Source organism: Saimiri boliviensis, chromosome 4, assembly GCF_048565385.1.
Source record: "Saimiri boliviensis isolate mSaiBol1 chromosome 4, mSaiBol1.pri, whole genome shotgun sequence".
Classification (NCBI taxonomy): Eukaryota; Metazoa; Chordata; class Mammalia; order Primates; family Cebidae; genus Saimiri; species Saimiri boliviensis.
Genome location: NC_133452.1, coordinates 64,145,496 through 64,165,834, shown reverse-complemented (window position 1 = coordinate 64,165,834; position 20,339 = coordinate 64,145,496). Strand labels below are relative to the sequence as shown.

Sequence of the window (20,339 nt, the reverse complement as noted above, 5' to 3'; positions counted from 1 at the left end):
TGATCCTTCACAACCCACTGCCAACTCATTGATAAATGGTATCAGTTTCTCAGATTCAAAATCTCAGTCATTCCTCATGCATCCTTTTCTCTCAGCCCACCAACATGCAATCCCTTACACAATTCTACCTTCTAGGTATACTACAAACTCACCAGCCTGCCTTGTCCAAAGTCCCTACTCTAGCCCAGGTCACCTTATCTCTTATCTGGTCTACTGCTACCAATGTCCACCTGCTCTCTCCACTTCCCTATCACCTCCTCTAAACTGTTCTCCACAAAACGGAAAATGATTTTCTTCTATCAGAACCATGTCGCTCTCCAGTATAAAACTCTGCAGTGACTCCCATCACACTGGGAATTAATGTGGCATCCCTAACACTGCCATGAGGCTCTCTGCCTTCCCTGCTGCCCTTCATCCACTTCTCCCTTACTCACTGGGTTTCTCTCAGGTCCTCTCTTAGACCAAGTGCTTTGTTCTCAGGGCCTTTGCTTTAACATTCTGAGCTGCCTGTCCCCCAATTTCACATGGTTAGTTCCCTCTGAGCCTTTAGTTTTCCATTTAAATGAAAACTCAGGGGAGCTTCTATAATCACTCAAGCCGCATGGGACCCTCTGTCATTCTGGGCTACAGTCTTTGTTTATTTCATGCACTGGTCTTCTCCCAACTTGCAATACTGACATTTATTTTCTGTTCACTTGTTTTTGCTTGTATTTCTCATAAGGGCAAAGACAACCTCTCTTCAGGTCACTGCTACATTCCCAGTGTTTAGCACAATGCTTGACACGTGGTACATTCTTAATAAAAACACAGTGACAGGATGAATGAAAGGTGTTCTTCTGCATCCCACCTCCACCCATCAATGCTGATAGAGAATTTCTGAGAAAACGTAAGAAAAGGCAGCCATACACAGAGATAAATGAATTGTAAATCCAAACAGGTGAGCTTTAGGAATCCCAGAATACTCATTCATTGCTCTTATCTCTAAGGATTCTGAGCAGTGGTGTCAAAGTCCGAACGTCCAACACAATCAAATCTGCAGATTTGCAAACAATATGCCATCCACAGTTCAGATTATACTCTTTCCCAGTATCTTCCAAATACTTAAATTAGCTATATACATATTAAATTCTGGAGTTGAATTAGATATATCCCAGGCAAAACAGAAAACTTGCGGCTCCAGATGTAGGTAGCACATAATGATTTTTCACTTGCAGCCTAAATGATTTTCTATTTTAAGTTCAATTTCACAGTCATTCTCTACCTGAACTGAGATTTAAAAGAAAAAGCATGCTGTTTAAAGACATGCTTGTATGTGTATATTAATGTTTATGGCTACTTCTATACAGACAAATGTATACAAATGTACACACATAGAAGCTCAGAGGACACAAGGAGTCATCTATTACTTGATCCAGAACTAACTGGTAGATGCTCCTAAAGACAAAATTAAAATGGGTTGCATTTATCAATTCAGCCTGAGAAGATGATTTAAATTTCTTTGAGACGTGAACCAACATAAATGATGAAGCTTTCTCGAGTGTCTTAACAAAGCCACAGTGTTTTATATCAATTTCTACATGAAGACCCAGAAGTAACTACCTCAGAGTACTCAACTGTTTAACTGTGACAGCCTGAAACAGAGAAGCCAGCACCTCTTCTCAGGACAATTCACCTCTGAAGCAACATGTTTATGTACCGAGAACATGGCCGCATATCCATGCTGTATTTTCAACTAATAGCTGAATGTCCTCTTTCCCTGTCTTCTGCTTTACACTGAGCTCCCAGGAGCAGGAGCAAGAAGACAGACAGGCTTCTACAGGAGAGCTGGCATTTGGATGAATATTGAAGGATGTGTGGAATTTCAGAAAATAGTAAAGAAAAATGAGCAGAACCAGGACGGGTCATGGAGAGACAAGGCAGAGGCGAGTCTGAGTATGGTGGTCCTGGGCTATGGGGCGGCTCTGGGGCAGGATGAAGAAGGGCATAGAAAGTTGTGTGGAGGAGCATGTACCCAACAGACAATGAAAAGGAACCTGCATGTGTCTCTACGAGGTGCTCTCACAATGCCTTACACTTCACGATATTATACTACCATTTTATAACTATGACAACACTTCCATCTATATGTTACATAGAGTCAGAACAGATAAATCCAATCTACCTCCTTAAACCCAGGTCAAGGTACACTTAATCCAAATCAAAAGACTACGTTTGTGGAGATGGAAATTTTTTCCTCCCTCCTTCACAGACCAATGCCAGTAATGCCAGTAATGGTTTTTCCTTCAGGGAGATAATGGAATATCCCCAGCACTGGGTCTATTTTTACTCAGCCATCACCCATGGACCATCAGTGTAACTCCAGGCAAAGCAGAGTGGCGGGGGCGGGGTGGGGAGGGGAGAGGGAAGAAATCTCTGTAGCAGGTGGACAGCCCACACGAAGCTTCTATTGTCTCTCCTCTCCTTTTGTTCTCAAAGAGTATGCAGAAAGCCAAAAACAGCTGAGTAGCTGGTAACCTAAAATGTTGCCCCTAGGGTTTAAGAAAAGCACGAAAAGATGACCCCCAACTCCTTCCTGCCAAGGCTTCTCTCGGCAGAGCACATCTGAACAATGATCACACTCGTGTTTCTGGATGGCCTGCAAATCCTATTCTTTGTCTACCACCACCTATTAAGAAGACAGAAATAGGGTGACAGACACTGGGACAGACGTAACCCTGCAGGTAGAAGAATCACCTGCTTTGAACACAGAAGGGCTATCTAGATTCACCAAACAAGGGGCAGAGGTCTTGGGCTACAGTTTCCAAAATAGATCTGTGAATATTCTTCTGAATTCGAGTTAGAATGGTGCCAGTGTTGGCAGGAATGCCAATCCCTGAATAAGATCCTGGGAGAAGTCCACCAAAGATGACAAAACCGAAAAGAGTAAATAAGGTTTTATTTTATTTCTGAATGTATTTTCAAATGGGGGTTCAGACTGCCACATGGTGACTAACATTAAGACTTGAATAAAATTCTAAGTGTGTGTCTACACAGGCACACCTCATAGATATTGTAGTTCAGGTCCAGGCCACTACAATAAAGCAAGTATCACAAAAGAGAAAGTGACACACACTTTTGGTTTCCCAGTACAAATAAAGGTTCTGCTTACACTAGTGTACAAAGCAATAGCATATGTCTTTTTAAAAATGTACTTAATTTAAAAATACTTTATTGCTATAAAATGCTAATGACCATCTGAGTCTTCAGAGAGTTGTAATCTTTTTTCTGGTGGAGGCAGGTCTTGCCTTGATGTTGATGACTGCTGATGATTGCAATGTGGTTGCTGAAGGCTGGGGTCGCTGTGGCAATTTCTTAAAACAATGAAGTTTGCCACACTGACTCTTCCTTTCATGAAAGACTTCTGCAACATGCAATGCTGTTTGATGGCATTTTGCCCAGAGTAGAATTTCTTTCAAAATTGGAGTCAAACCTCTCAAGCCCTGCCACTGATTTATCAACGAAGTTTATGGAATATTCTAAATTCTTTGTTGTCATTTCAACAATGTTCACAGCATCTGTAGCAGGAACAGATTCCATCTCAAGAAACCAATTTTTTTTTTGCACATTCACAAGAAGGAAACTCCTCATCCATTCAAATTTGATCATTAGACTGCAGCAATTCAGTCACATCTTCAGACTCTACTTCTAATTCTAGATCTCTTGCTGTTTCCACATCTGCAGTGACTTTGTCCATTGAGTTCCTGAATCCCTCAAAGTCATCCCTGAAGGCTGGAATCAACTTCATTCAAACTCCTTTTAATGTTGATATTTTGACCTTCTCCTATGAATCATAAATGTTCCTCATGGCATCTAGAATGGTGGATCCTTTCCAGAAGGTTTTCAATTTACTCTGCCCAGATCCATCAGAGGAATCACAATGCATGGCAGCTATAGCCTTACAAATGTATTTCTTAAAAAGTAAGATTTGGAAGTCAAAATTACTCCTTCATACATGGGCTGCAGAATGGATACTGTGTCAGCAGGCATAAACATAACATTAATCCGTTTGTACGGCTCCATCAGAGCTCCTGGGTGACTAGATGCATTGTCAATGAGCAATAATATTTGGAAAGGAATTGTTCTAAGCAGTAGGTCTCAACAGTAGGCTTAAAAGATTCAGTAAACCACTGTAAACAGATGTGCTGTCATCAGGCCATTTCTAGAGCACAGGCAGAGTGAATTCAGCACAGTTCTTTTTTTTTTTTTTTTTTTTCCATTTTTGTTTTAGAGACAAAGTCTTACTCTGTCACCCAGGCTGGAGTGCAGTGGTGCAATCATGGCTCACTGCAGCCTTGGGCCTCTGAGCTCAAGTGATCCTCCTTCCTCAGCCTCTTAAGGAGCTAGGACTACAAGCACATGCTACCATACCTGGCTAATTTTTACATTTTTTGTAAAGAAATTTTGTATGGGGTCTCACCACACTGCCAGGCTCATCTCGAGCTCCTGGCCCAAGACTTCCTACTGCCTTGGTCTCCTTAAACATTGGGATGACAGGCTTGAGTCACTGTGCCCAGCTAATTCAGCACAATTCTTAAGGGCCCTAGGATTTTAAGAATGATAAATGTGCACTGGCTTCAACTTAAAATCACCAGCTGCACTGGCCCTTAATAGAATTAACCTGTCCTTTGAAACTTTGGAAGCTTGAAGCCAGGCAGACTTCTCTTTAGCTATGAAAGTCCTAGATGGCATCTTCTTCCAACAGAAGGCTGTTCTGCCTACATTGAAAATGTTTTAGGGCAGCCACCTTCATCAATTACTTTAGCTAGATCTTCAGGATAACTTGCTGCGCTTCTATATTAGCACTTACTGCTCCACCTTGAACTTTTATGTTATGCAGACGGCTTCTTTCCTTAAACTTTATAAACCAACCTCCGCTAGCTCCCTAATATTCTTCCGCATCTTTCTCATGTTTTTTAGCCTTCACAGATCTGGAGAGAGTTAGAGCCTTGCTAGGGATTAAGCCCTGGCTTAAGGGAAGGTTGCAGCTGGTTTCATCTTCTCTCCAGATCCCTCAAACTTTCTATCAGCAACAAGGCTGTTTTGCTTTCTTATTATTCATGTGTTCACTGGTGTAGCACTTTTCATTTCTTTCAAGAACTTTTCCTTTGCATTCACAACTTGGCTAACTGTTGTGACTACAAGAGGCCTAGTTTTTGGCCTATCTTGGCTTTTGACACACCTTCCTCACTAAGTGTAATAATTTCTAGCTTTTGATTTAAAGTGAGAAGACGTGTGTGTTTTCCTTGCATTTGAACATTTGGGTTATTACCTGGCCTAATTTTAACACTGTTATGTCTCAGGGAATAGGGAGGTCTGAGGAGAGGGAGAGAGATGAGTGTATAGCCAATGGGCGGAACAGTCAGAACACACACAGCATTTTTCAATTAAGTTCACCATCTTCTATGCGCACATTCGTGATGCCCCAAAACAATTCCAGCAGTCACACCAAAGCTCACTGATTACAGATCCTAACAGACATAATAACGAAAAAGCTTGAAACACTGTGAGAATTATCAAAACGTGACAGAAGGTGAGCACATGCTGTTAGGAAAATGGTGTTCAACGCAGGTTTGCTTCAAACCTTTGGTTTTTAAAAAATGAGGAATCTGCAAAGTACAATACAATGAAGCAAAATAAAATGAAGTATGCCTATATATGACATAAATAAATAAATGGAAAAGGCAGTAAAATCTCCATTAATATGTAACAAGCAGACAAGAAGGGAACATTAAAATTCATAAAATATTTATCATTTAAAATTATAAAACAAGTCACAAGAAATCATAAATCATAGTTACAAACCATAAAAATAGAAACTTGTGGTCCCTTATTATCTCCCCTTTTATACAGAATATTGTTATCTAATAGGTTCTATAAGGATCTACAAAGCACTCATGAGACACTTCCATGGTACAGAAACTATACGTTCTAGAGGTAAGAGAGCTTAGGGATTTAGAGGCCATTTAGTCTAATTTATTTAATTTTTTTTTTTAAGACAGGGTCTCACTGGAGTGCAGTGGCACAATCATAGCTCACTGTAAGCCGGAACTCCTGGGCTCAAATGATCTTCCTGCCTCAGCCTCCCGAGTGGCTAGTATTACTGTTGTATACCACCATGCCTGGCTAATTTTTTTTTTTTTTTTTTTTTGGTAGAAACACAATCTTGCTATGTTATCCAGGCTAGTCTTGGACTCTTGGTCTCAAGTGATCTTCCTGCAACAGCCTCTCAAAGTGCTGGGAGTTCAGGTGTAAAGCACTGTGCCTGGCTAATATGTTTATTTTAGAGGTGAAAACAAAAACCCTGATCTATAGAGAGAATCACTTATATTGATAACAAAATGTGCAGGGTTAGCACAGATCAGGAGCTGTAAGTTCTAGTCTTGGCTCTGTCAATTGTTAACAGTATAACTTCTGTTAATCAACTTATACTGATTGAATTTTAGTTTCTTTGTCTGTAAAATAAGAGGGCTCTATTAGATGAACTCTAACGTACATGGAATTGGAAGGCATATAACTTGTCCTGAGGCCACAATCCTATTAGTGGAAAAACATACCACCAGGAAAAGCAAAGGAAACAGCTATGAAATAAGGGAGTTGACCACCTTTCTGTGGGTGGGTTTGTACCATGCTTCCATTCCAAACAGCAGGCCCAAGGATGGACTATGTCCACATCTGCTTCAGGGACTGTGCAGGAGGGTGGTTGGGAGTTGATCATCCCAGGCAAGACACTGACTTGGCAGAGAATCAAACACCTGGAGAGCCATCTGGACACCAGCTTACCCAGCATCCTCACCATGCCAGGCAATCCCTCAGAGTTGAACTTAATGCCCACATATTCCCATACGCCTGCATCACACTCCATGCTCTAGAAACGGTATTAAATTTCTTTCTTCATGGGAGGAGTGCCTCCTTAACAGGTGCTTCTGTCTTTGTAGTATGTGATTTCTGCTGTCAACAATTATAGTATCTGAAAATTCCATTTCTTTGGAGCCTTCATTTTTCCAACCCTGATCCTGAGATTTAGGAACCTAGCCACCAGATGGCATTTGGGTGCCCTGATCTCAGAGGGTCTATCCCGAAAAGCTCTTGCCGAAGGCCTGTTTTGCTTTGCGTGGCAGACTGCTAGTTGTCCCCCAGCATCTCTCTATTTCTCTTGTTTCCTTGATTAAAAGGCCCTAATTTTTAGCTGGCCACATTTTTTTTTTCTTCCTGGGAATAAAACTACATTTCAAACCTTTTTGCAAACAAGTATGAGTATGTTTTCATCAATAAGACATAAGCAGATAGAATGCATGTCACTTCCTAACAAACATCTCTATAAGCCAACTGACACGTACTCATTCACCGTATCATAGATTACATAGTCACAGGCTGCTGCAAAGTAGTGTCCTCTTTTAGACATGGAAGAGAATTTATGTACAGTGAAGCAGAGACTGCGGCAACTACAGACTTGGGCCACATAACTTCTCTGTTAGAAGACAGCAAGAAAACAGACATATCTTCCAGAGTTCAATGACTTTAACATAGCTGGTATCGAGAGAACGAGGAAGGGACATAAATATGTACACTCTGAATACGAATATTATGCTCTCAATCTAGAATGCCTGCATGATGCAGGAAATTCTAATGTAAAATATGTCGCCATGAAGCATAATATCAAAAATAATGCAAACAGGCAATAAATCATCAAGAACAACTGATAACCAATTTGAGCAGTTTCCTAATCATATGAAAAAGCACAGTGACCCCTCAAAAAGTTTCTTTTTGAAAATGGTGCCCATTCACTCTTCACTAAAATGTTCTGAAAATTTCTTACCTATTACTCAATCACATGAATATATATGATGAGTGGGAAGACATTACCATTCATTCAATAGTCAGCTCACCAAGGATATGAATGAGTCAACACTCAAAAGCTGCATGTCTCATGAACTAAGCGCAGATGTTAATGAGTATTAAAACACTAATAATGTTCATATATAAATATATATATATATATACATATATATACATGCTTTAAGTGGCAAAGCCTGTATGCTAGCAACCACAAATCAGCTATCACTAAGATTAGAAAAATCTGAATTAAAGGGGAAAAAAAAATTCCCACTCCCTCCACCCCAAGGCATGTTGGTAAACCCAAAGAATCTTCTTACTTTAGCCAGGCGGGGTGGCTCACGCCTGTAATCCCAGCACTTTGGGAAGCTGAGGTGGGTGGATCATGAGGTCAAGAGATCGAGACCATCCTGGCCAACATAGTGAAACCCTGTCTCTACTAAAAAAAAAAAAATTAGCTGGGCATAGTGGCATGCGCCTGCAATCCCAGCTACTCAGGAAGCTAAGGCAGGAGAATCGCTGGAACCTGGGAGGCAGAGGTTTCAGTGAGCCAAGATGGCGTCCCTGCATTCCAGCCTGGCGACAGAGTGAGACTTTGTCTCAAAAAAGCAAAAATCTTACTTTAGCATTTTGGCTCATCTGCAAAGCAAACTGCCTTAGGGATGTCATTGATGTTTCATATGCACCATAGCAGGTAATCCCCAGAAAAGCCAAATTCCTATTAAGTATAAGAGAACAAGAGTAAAGATAATAAAATCAATGTTAACTACTTATAAAATCTTTACTATTTTTCCCTTATATTAAGTTTGTTCCCCTCCTTAAAATATGAGTACTTGGATTCTCTTAATTTTCTCTTATAAAATGTAGACATTTGTTAACGGAGTTGATTTGGGGTATATGCTCAGTTAACCATTCTTTTCAGGTCTATACGTTTTGTCTTTCATTTTGAAAGAAGAAAAGTCAATCTCCAGCTGGCTGAACAAAGATGAAACTGAGGAATCAAAGTGTATTTCTGCTACATGACATTCCTCTGTGACACGCCGTTCAACCACAGTACACTATTCCATCTACAGACACGTGCCACAGGCAACCATCGCACAGGGTACTGAGGATAGGATTGTTATTTTCTTGAATTTACTGTAACAAAAAAGGCAGAAGCAGTCTTTGAACAAAAGGCAGCGGTAAAACTGTTCAGGAATCTCAGTGGGGAATTGGGAATTATAAAAACACCCATTCCCCCAAAGCCCTGCCCAACTTCCATCCTTCCTGTGAACGCCTCCTCCTCTACCCCAGCCAGCATGACCTCTGACACCACAGCACTGACCGAAGCCTACACCTTTCCCCTGACCACTCTGATAATATCCTTGGGTTCTTCGATCTTTTCAGATCTCTCTGTTTCAACTTTCCAGTCAGACTAAATTTCCCAGAGCAGTGCTTATGTCTGGACTTTCCTTGCATTCAAACAGTACCTGGCATTGAATATCATAATATAAATGTTATTGATAGGCTACATTTAACTACCACTTCCCTATTACTTCACTTTGTTTAAAATGGAACATTTTGCTGACTGTAAATGTAGACAGATTTTTCAGTCAATTCACTTACCACCAAATCTGTTTTAAAAATGCAATTTCTATGTTCAATATTTCAACTACAGGTATCGATCGACTTACGACCTATGCAACTTACGACCATTTGACTTTACGACCACAATCGCTAGCCACGACTGCTCCGCATCTGGCAGCACAAACGTTGCCCAGCTGGGCGTACGACAGTGCGGTCCAGCTTCCGGCAGCACTACCGTCTCCGCGTGCACCATTTCAACTGTACATACAGCCTACTCAACTTACGACCAAATCGTGTTACGACCGTTCCGCGGTCCCGAGCACGGTGATAAGTCGAGCACTGCCTATACTTTTTAAAAGACAACGATGCACAGGTTCTAATCAATATTATGTGGTTGTGTCATTCACAATAAAAAGCAAGATAAAACTTAATCAACTGCAGATCTGATAAACCTATCTAAAACTGGATTCTTATCTGTGTTCCAGATCGGAAGAGAAACTGACAGTTTCTAGGATCAGATTTTCAAAACTGTATTTCTGGTACAAATCAATTTTCTACTCACAGCTATAATCAGGAATGGATAAAGGCTAAACAGACAGCAGCTCTGTTCTGTGTCTGTAAAACATGACACCAGACCCTTCACCTTCCCAGCTGAGATGCTCAGGGTCTTGAGAGAATATGTTAACAGATCACACAAAGTGGAGCACTCTGTGGCTCATTTAGTCATATTGTTTCTTCAGCCCTTCTCCTTCTCCTTGGCTGATCTATTTTATCAGCTACAACACCAGGTAGGCAGTACCATTAAAAGAGGTTCTTGGTCATAACCACCATTTATTAGTGTTGACCAAGCATGCAGAGTCATCTGTGCTGCAGTATTCACATCCAAATAATAATACGCCTCGGGGCCTGCCAGTCGCTGAACTCACGCCTTCGCCATAGACAGTTTTGCTGCCGCACGGAAGAGAACAAGAAGGAGGCCGGAGCCGAACTCTTCCTGCCAAGACGTCTATTGGTGTACCGATTAAAGTACTGCATGAGGCCGAGGGCCACAGTGTGACATGTGAAACAAACACCGGCCAGCTGTATCGTGGGAAGCTCACTGAAGCAGAGGACAGCATGAACTGCCAGATGTCCAACATCACAGTCACATACAGAGATGGCCGGGTGGCACAGCTGGAGCAGGTATACATCCGTGGCAGCAAAATTCGCTTTCTGATTTTGCCTGACATGCTGAAGAATGCACCCATGTTAAAGAGCATGAAAAATAAAAACCAAGGCTCGGGGGCTGGCCGAGGAAAAGCTGCTATTCTCAAGGCCCAAGTGGCTACAAGAGGAAGAGGACGTGGAATGGGACGTGGGAACATCTTCCAGAAGCGAAGATAATTTTCTCCTTTGAACAGAACTTTGCCCTTTTCTCTTTTTAGGTTATCTGAGTTCATTGGAGTAGGTGCTTGTGTATATGTTCTAGGTATTCTTTTGACATCTTTCTTTTTAGATCAGGGGAAATGTTAAGCTAAATAAATCTGGGGCGGGGCGGGTTTTGTTCAAAAAAAATACAAAATAAAAATAATATGCCTCACAGAATGAATGAAGAAATGACAGACAGCCTGGGAGATACTCTTTTTAAGTCACCTATGTAGTAAATATAAACCCCAGGGTCGTCAAGTGGAATCGAAAGTAACATTATCCTAAAGTGACGGAAAATGAAAATAAAATGTAACAGAAACAAAAATGTGGTTGCTATTACACACTGTTCAGATGCGTTCCATTCATCCACAAATCCCTCTCTGGGGTCTGCTTTTTACTATGGTAGGTCATTGCTGGCAACGCTGCCAAGAGCCTATCAAAATGTGAGAACATCTGTCATGCTCTCGCTGCATGTCAAAGCTCTGTTGCATACAGACGCTTGAATCTAAACCACTGCAAAAGAGATTTTAAGCCATACAAGTCAATGGTGTTGTGACATCATACCGTGTGTCAAAGGCACCTGTTACACAATGAAAGAATTCTATTTTAACAATAGTATGACATGTATGAAGTATATAATCAGTAGATAAAAGATCTTCTATTGGCATTATACACAGAGGCTACACCTGTTTATGGGCAAAATTACATTTTCTACATATGGAAATGAAGAGCAATGCATTAAGATCTGTTGTCCAGTGACTGTTTAAATATTTACCATGAATCTTTTCATTCCTCCTATTACAGCAGTACAAATAAAAAATTGTAAGTAAGAGGCTCAATGCCAGGAAGTTTTCTTTGAGAAGCGGAAAGCCAGGTCCAGGGAAATTCTGGGAGTTTTCCAGTGACACAGGCACCCGGCAGCGCGTAAGTACATGTTCTCCTCGGTCTAAACTGGACATTTCAGGTGCGATGTCCCTGGCTGGCAGGTTTGTATTCCTCAGAAGTACTTGCTTGGCTGCAATGTTTTATCTTTTCATTTGTAAATGAAAACAATACATATTAGGTGGTAACTAGTGTGTCATCTGTAAAGAGTATTACCATTATCAGAATAGAAAAAAAAAAAAAAAAAAACCCAGCCATCTAATGGGGAAACACAACAATCATAATAAGTAGTAAGAGGTATTTCCCTGGAAGAAGCGGCCTCCCCGGCAGCTGTCATTATTATAGGGGTCCTTCCTTTCCCCCAAACTCCAAAGGCAATTCTACACTTGGGTACTAAATATTTGTGGGAAGAGAAAAAAGGCAAACCTGCCCCGTCCTACCTAGGGAAGCTGAGACTTTGCTCTTGACAGCAGAGGAGAGAACACTTGCTGGGTGCTGCTGACTGGGGGTCCCTGGCATTCCTAATCAGAGAGGCACACCTATCCTTGCTGGGGATACCCAGGCAAGGACCAGAACTAGGTCCTGAGAAGGCCAAATGTCACAGCTGATAGGGACATATTTTCTACAAATTAGAGAAAAGGGAAAAGAGCAAAGAATGCCAGATTAAAAGTGAACAGATGTTAAAAGACTGATACAGGATGAAGGTGAATTCATGAACCATGAAAACACCAGACAGGGGCTGCAGGCCCCGGCAGGATCTCTCTCCAGGCAATGCCTCACTGCAAAAATGAAACCAACAAGAAGTAAGCCAAATAAATACAGAAAACTAAAAGTCTGTTAATTTTTAATGCTGATTGAAAAAAATAGATTATATTCTATTGCCAGATCTTTCATATACTTTATCTCCTAATCATCTCACAGGAATCCTACAAAATAGATACTATCAATCTCTACTTTATGGTTGAAAAAATTTTGGCAGAAAAGTTAAATGACTTGCCAAAGGTAGATTTCAGGCCTGTCTGACAGGACTTCTTGACAAAGGCCCTGTATGTCTATCAAGAATGTTGTGCTTTTAAATGCTGTTTACGTAGATGAAGATTCTGCAAACTGTTTCTCAAAGGCTACAGATTAAATATTTTAGGCCTTCTGGACCATAGAGTTTCTGTTGCAACCACTCCAAGTACCAAAGCAACCACAGGCAATATGTAAATAAATGGACATGTGTTCTCCAAGAAAACAGGAGGCCAGATTGCCAACTGCTGATACAGAACAGGGGCTGATAAATCATAGGCCTACACCAAATCCAGCCCACCACCTGTCTGTGTAAACAAAGCTTTATTCATGATCTAGATGTAGCCTATCATCTAGACCATTTCTAGACAATTGAAGGGTAATTCACCAAGCTATAATAATGCCCTAGTTTTACAGAAACATTGTGGGGAACATCCAGTGCTCTTTGTTCTAATCTTCCTTCACAAACAATGCTCTGATTCCTAATCTGTGGTCTGTGTGGTCCAGCCCTCCAGGTGGGAGGGCCTTGATAAAACACCTGGTGCCCTACTTGGTGACCTCTCATTGCAAAGGAACAGAGACATTCTTCGTCACCATCAACCAGTGATTCAGTTGCTGAAAGACTCAGTACCCTTGGGGAGCTGAAAAAACAAAAAAGGAGATTCCTGACCTGAAAAGATGGGGACCAAAGATGAAACCTGTGGTGACATGACAATTAATTAATTCATTTTTATTGAGTGTCTACTCTGTGCCATGCAGAAATGCCCATGAACTTCAGACTAAAAACACTGACTCACAGCACTTAAGGCAGCACTTTACATGGAGCAAATCTCCATGTTACTTACAACACCAAAAGACCTGAGCTGGAACACAATCCATTTTGAAGTAAGCAGACTGACACAGACAGAAATGTGAGCCCCAAGACAAAGAACTATGGCTTCCTGTCAAGAGTAGCAGTCACGGGAGCAGAACCTGCAGGCTATGGGAGGGCAGGGACTACACCGGCTCACCGCTGAGTCCTGAGTGCCTGGCTCAATGCCCATCAACAGTGTGGGCTCCAAATACTTGTCTGTATTACCATGAATCACCTCCACTGCTTCTGATAGGCTGCAGAGTAACTGGTCCAGCCTGAAAGTCAGAATTCCTAACTCTGACATTAACGAGATCATATTCTCCATACCTGGACTGTCTGGTAATCAGAAGCATCGATTCCTTTTACAGTCACCTCTCGGAAAACTCTTGGCTCCAGTTCCTCTTTGGTAAGATCACAGTGATAAATAATACCTAAAAAGTAGAAGAAGGCTTGGTTTAGTCCACGGGACTCACTAGATGCAAAGGGGGCAAGGATCACAAACTACAACCAAATGCCAGCAATGGCAAGAGAGGAGCATTTGTCACGGATATGGTTAATCCCCACCACAGTTGAAGGCTCACTGCAGACAAGTGCTTAAAACTGAGTCTGGCATGAGGGGCGCTATGTAAGTGTTCATTCTTATCATCACCATCTCATGCAGGCTTCTCTTTTATAACAATAGTAGGTAGATACATTTTAGAAGATTCGAATGCATTCTGTGAATATGGGAAAAGGTGAGAAACCTAACTGCAAAACTTAACCGGTCTTCCCTTCCCCACACTGGGTCACTTAGGGAATGCAGGTCAAAAAAAAAAAAAAAAAAAAAAAAAGGTAGACTTCATGAAGCGCCATTTGACCTGGGAGGTGACTGAAAAAAACTCAAATGATTTGCCCAAGGTCAAGAGTCAGTCAGGGATCTCCTGGTAAATCCTCTGCGGCTCCTGCTACCTGACACCTACCTATCTGTGGACACTCATGTGGACAGCAATCTTGGACCAAAGATGAACAGTAGGTATTTCAAAATTGCTTTTCCAGTCTGGATTATCCCAGCATTTGTGCACGACACAAAATGATTAATATACACACTAAGAATTCCAGCTTACGTAACACTAATTAAACATTTCCCGAATTGAACGCTACTACTTTCTAACATTTAAGAACTAAATCAAAGAAATAATAAGACAAATCATTAGCGTTTGAAAACAACGACACTGCTGTGGTTTATAAAACGGAATCAGTCATCCACAGAGCGGCTGGTGTGGAAACAGCACCTCCCCACATACTACTTTAAACATATGCTGTCAAGTATATGGGACACTGATTTACTGATTCCATCAGCACTTGCTGGAAAACCAAAAACCAAACAGAACTCCCACAGGGCACATGTAAATGGAATAATCACTATTAAAATCTCAGTCCTTTCTTTCTCGGGACTCCTCTGTGTGTGCACTTCACTAACAGCTGGGAAACAAGATGCTGTCCCGACCGGAAAGGAGTCATATATTTAGATCCGTGAACAGCACGGCTGCTAATCCTTATGAACGTGGTCTGAATTCTCATGATTATCGACAAAGTGTTTTAAGGTCACCATAACAGAGTATACGATGAACACTGACAGGAAGATGTAGAACATGACTCCAGTATTGGCTTTTTCAGTTTAAGTTACACTTGGATATCTGTTAGAATATATCTTTGTATATAATAAGCTTCCAATTACACTCTGTGAGCATGCATTCTCATTTACCAGATATACTGAATACTGTACTTGCCTACATAAATGTACTCTTGAGGGTAAAAGGCTATCTCTTGTGGTGTATTTTAATTTTTAAGAGCCTCTTGATCAATACCTGCTGCCCCTCACAAACACAAAAAGCATGTGAATCCTTGAAAAAAAGTACAAATAAACAACAAAGAGAGTGTGCAGACCAAGCACGTGCCACTTGAGCACCTGCCTCCCACTGGCATCACCATGACCTGTAGCACAGCAAATGACAAAAGGCCTTGGGAGCCAAAATTCCCAGCTCTGAAAGTTACTAGCTCAGTGACCTGAGACAAGGCACCAAAGTACTAGAATGCAAATTCTGTAATGAAAGAAAATGAGTAGCAAATATACTCTAAACATCTGTTAATCTAGAAAGGCTGAGACATCAAATCTAACCATACAATGAAATAAATATGCAACAGGGGCTGGTTACTGTTCACGGAAAGAGTTTCAAATGCCTGACCTCCCTTCTTCTGTCCTGTGCACCGAAGTGGTACCTTGAAGGAGGCTGTGTTCAACCTGCAGGTACTGGCACTTAACATACTTTATCAATACTTTTTATGTATAGATCCATGTAGGTTAGCCCATTGCATATTCACAGCATAATGTGAATCTCTATAATCTATGATGCTTTGTGTCCCATCTGATTTGACTCACAGAGAATAAGAACAAAGAAGGTGGGGTTAGAAGTAAACATCTTAGAATCATAAACCAGAGCCGTCAGGCGATCGCTAGGAAACACATTTCAAAGTTTAAGGGTGAAAAAGAGAACTGAACTATGGAAGTTCCCTAAGGCCAGGGGAAGCATCTGGACTTGAGGAGGAGGCAGGGAGATCAGGTGGTATGCTCCCACTGTAATCTGAAATAAAGGTAAGGAGAAGCAGGAGTCAACAGAAAGAGACAACTCTAGGAGAAGCTACCAAAACAAGAACCAGAGGATCTGAAAAGTCACAAATGTATAAAGGCGGCAAACTTTGAAACCCATGGAGATACGGTTTTAACTGATTATAGGATAGGTTTTAACATTATTAAAAGAAAAAAACAAAACCAAGTCTCAAAACGTTTCACCTTTCCCCGATAATCCCCGAGAGCTTTTCTATGATTTTCACCCCTGACTTCCAGAGCCATGCATACGGAACTCTGCACTGGATTATTACCACATGCAGGTCTAGAGCTCACTCTAGGCAACCCTCCAATGTTCCACAAGTACAGAGTTCATCGGTTCAACCACTAAGTGGTTTGAACCACAGGGAGTAAGTGCACTGTGCTCTAAGCTGCTCTGGCTGCCTGTTTTCTTCCAAATATGACTCAAGGTGCGAAAGTCATAAATGGCTTGGGCGCAAGATGTGTTTTCACCATGTACCTCCACAGAAAACAAAGTCAGCTGGTGTGCACCTGCCAGAGGTACCAAATGTTTGCAGCAGGAAGCTGGAGCTGCAGTTATTTGTGACCCTGGGGCTTTATATATAATTGAGTGCCTCTGCTCTTTACTGTAGTATGGAACAGCTAGCCTTCAGACACCAGAGCAAGACAGCTTGTGAGCAAATGCGTATATACACACACTGCCAATCCACACTTTCATGAGATCTAATCTAATTATATGATGGCTGCTTTTTGCATTTGGTCTCATAAGATCTGAGTCTGGAAGCCCCATTCTCTGGTTTTAGAAATCAAATTGTATTCAGGAGAGAAAAGAGAAAAATGGAGACAAAATGAGTAAAAGGAGACAGACAAACCTTGGTCAGAAAATTAAAGCTTGGTCAGAAAATGCCTGGCAGTACAGAAGGCAGAACACTTCCCTTTTCAAACTTCACAGCCATGGCCACAGGTAATATTTCACTGCTTGGCAAGGAACCCAACATTTTACACTTGGACAGTAAGCCCTTTCTTCCCCAGGTAATGATGAGCTTGCTCCTGACATAAATGGTCACATGGGGTCACTGAAGGAGGTTTACAGGCCTTTGGGAACTCTGGCTTTTCTTAAGAGCAGGTAAGTCCCCCTCACTCTCCTCCTCCTTGTCCTTTATCCATTTAAACCGTTTAAGATACAAGATTTTCCAGAGTAAAACTTCTGTAACCAGGATCCATTTGAGAAAAAAAGCTGTGGACCTTGCAGCAGTGGGTTAAGAATGGCTATCGAGAAGAAATGATTTTTCCTCATACAGTTCACTGGCTGTTGCTGCTGTACTCCAGGTTCTAGGGGGAAGACAAGATGTGGGGAGGCGCAGGAAACCCTGAAGTTGCATTCTTGAATGGCTGCTTCCTGGCTCCTGGCCCTAGCGTGATTTCCACGTTCTCGCAGGTGCTTTTCCTAGCTTCTCTTGATTCTCTGCAAGGTGCTTGGAAAGTAAGGCTGCTAGGTTTTCAAGGTGTACTATCAGACCTACTTACAGAACATCATTCTTTTGGTTTTAATAACCCTGACAATGACCTGTCACCACAGTTAAGATTCCTAATGGATTGCCTGCTCTGTGACTCAGAGGCTCAAAATAAAAGTGATGAGACATCACTGTCAACTGGGCAAATCCCAAGAGGAGGACAGAGCCACTGGAGCACCTGCCTTGCTCTAAGGCTGCTTTTTGTCTAATGACCCAACGACTGCAGCAAAACCGAGTGGGACAAAAAGCACTCTGGAGGAGTTCAACATGTGCATAAGGAAAAGTGCAGACTCTTCTTCAGCCAGATTACTTTTAGGACAGGGTCCGCTTGGTCAACTGCAAACCGCCAACTGAGTCAGACTCCCGGGACAAATCACAGTGTGTATATGGCCGTGACGCTACAAAGACAGTGCAGACAGACTGAATACAGAAAAAAACCAAACAAAGCAAAATGAATGTGACCAATTTTTTTTAAAGTTAAAAAGAACTATGTTTACTTTGGAGGAAATTAACCCATACCATGAAATGTAAAATCACAACTTACAAGTGTTTTCCCCTTCCGACTAGAACCAAATAACACACATTTTTTCATGACGTGAGACTGTACTTTTAGAATTACATTTTAATTTAGCTTAACAACAGCAGAATTGATGCTGAGTTTATTCCAGGAAACATTTTTTGTCGGCTGTAGCTAAACATTTTACATTTTATATCTGCCCTATGAGTTCTTGTGTATATAGACCAAAGACTGAATCAAACATTGAATTTGTCGATACTAATTTTTAATCAACCTATAACATTAGCTGTTCCTGCCTCCAGAAGAACAGTCTTGAATATCAGATTAATGAGAGTGCAGTTTCAGGCATCTGCATTTATTTCCCTTTGCTCTGAGCAGCTGTTCTACGGTTCTATTCCCATTAAGCAATTTTGGCTGTAACAGAGCATATGTGATTTTCAATAACATAACATTATACTTCCATTTCCCCAAAGAAACCCAAACACCAGTCTGATTTTTAAAGTGAACAGCAATAGTGAAAAAAAAAAAAATACCTGGAGATAAAAAGGAAGTAAACTGATAGAAGATTTCGGTGTCCTTCTTCTGACCGCTATACCCCACAATGCTACCAACCTCGAGCGGTAAGGTCTTGAGGAGAGCACCAGTAGTCAGGTCGTGGAGCTGCAGAATGTTCTTGACGTCATGGAGGTAGCATAAGACCAAGAAGTTGGACCTGACACAAGCTACCCATTCTGAAAGGATGAGAAGAGAAAAAAACCTCATGTAATTTTGAAAATTAATGAAAAACATCTTTAACTGAGCAACAGTTCTAGAGCCACACAGAGGGCTATGTAGCAATGAGACTTGCAAAGTCACTGTTACAATCCTTTTTTTTTTGAGGCAGGGTCTTTTGTCCCCCCGGCTGAAGTGCAATGGAGAGATCTCAGCTCACTGCAACCTCCACCTCACCGGTTCAAGGGATTCTACTGCTTCAGTCTCCCAACTGGCTAGGATTACAGTGTGAGCCACCATGCCTAGCTAATTTTCATATTTTTAATAGAGATGGGGTTTCACAATGTAGGCCAGGCTGGTCTCGAACTCCTGGCCTCAAGCGATCTGCCCGCCTCGGCCTCCCAAAGTGTTGAGATTACAGGTGTGAGACACCGTGTGCAGTCTTATAATTGGTTGTAATCATTCATCTAGTTTTCAGCATATTCCTTTGATAAATGACTATTTTGTTTCCTGAGGAAATAAAATACTCTCTACCTTAGGCCAGGGGCTTTTGATGACCTAGATAATGTGTGGAATAAAAACCCTGTCTTCCTATTTTGTGCCTATTATCTTGCTATAAGAGCTATAAGGAAGAAAACAATAAAAGCCAAATCATGCTTCATGTCTGACAGGATAATTTATTCAATAAAAATGTATTAAACCCTTGTTATCCACCAGATTCCCTGCAAGGTGCTGGAGACAAGTAAGAAGAAGAAATCAACTCTGCTCGTGAGACAAAGTCATATAAAAATGCAAGTAATAAACTATAAACAAAGGTAAGTGACTGGTTGGTTGAGGATCCAAAACGAATGATAGCCCTAAAGCAAGGGCTGAACTGAGTCTCAGGTACAGGAGTGTGGAGATGGAGGGGAAATGGAGGCTAGCAGGAAAAGCACAGCATCCTAGGGAACGAGATGTCGGAAGACAGGCAACTCCTGGCATGAAGGCCAGAGCCAGGAATGAGGAGAGAGGAAAGGAAAAGAAAGGGCAGAAGGGAAGAAGACTAGTAAAGAGAACAAACAAGAGATCTGTTTTCAAGAGGAAGAGTTGTTCCGTTCAGGGCAGATGGAGATGCTGGTGGTGGCCTGATGGGGTATCCAGTGAGCCAGGTAGAGGGGAGTTTATTTACCTGTGACTGAGGAGCCACTGTTGGAACAGAAGGTCAACATAAAGATGGCATTAATAAAGGATGCATGTGTCTGACAGCTGAATGCAGAACAAGGGAAGTCTACAGAGGGGAGAAGAGCAAGAGCATTATTGCAACAAGCCAGGGAGAAGATAAAAGTCTGCGCAGGAAAGAAAATAAATGAAAGGTATTTCCCAAGCAGAATAGCCAGGGCT

The 20,339-nt window shown here is 41.5% G+C and overlaps 2 protein-coding genes and 1 pseudogene across 3 annotated transcripts in view; 2 read left to right on the top strand and 1 right to left on the bottom strand.

Annotated features, from left to right (window-relative positions):
- The window catches only part of LOC141584101 (uncharacterized), a 31,865-nt gene extending 21,478 nt beyond the window's left edge, over window positions 1-10,387 (top strand). The window contains exon 5 of the mRNA XM_074397051.1: window positions 9,530-10,387. Coding sequence (XP_074253152.1) covers window positions 9,530-9,885 — 356 coding nt within the window. The 3' untranslated portion in view covers window positions 9,886-10,387. The remainder of the gene's footprint in view (window positions 1-9,529) is intronic.
- Window positions 1-20,339, bottom strand: part of PREP (prolyl endopeptidase) — a 121,161-nt gene that overhangs the window by 33,281 nt on the left and 67,541 nt on the right. For both annotated transcript variants that reach the window (XM_039467463.2, XM_074397659.1), the window contains 2 exons: window positions 18,782-18,979; window positions 13,919-14,022 (listed from right to left, as the gene is read on the bottom strand). In XM_039467463.2, coding sequence (XP_039323397.1) covers window positions 13,919-14,022; window positions 18,782-18,979 — 302 coding nt within the window. The remainder of the gene's footprint in view (window positions 1-13,918; window positions 14,023-18,781; window positions 18,980-20,339) is intronic.
- Window positions 10,289-11,137, top strand: LOC120363187 (small nuclear ribonucleoprotein Sm D3 pseudogene; annotated as a pseudogene).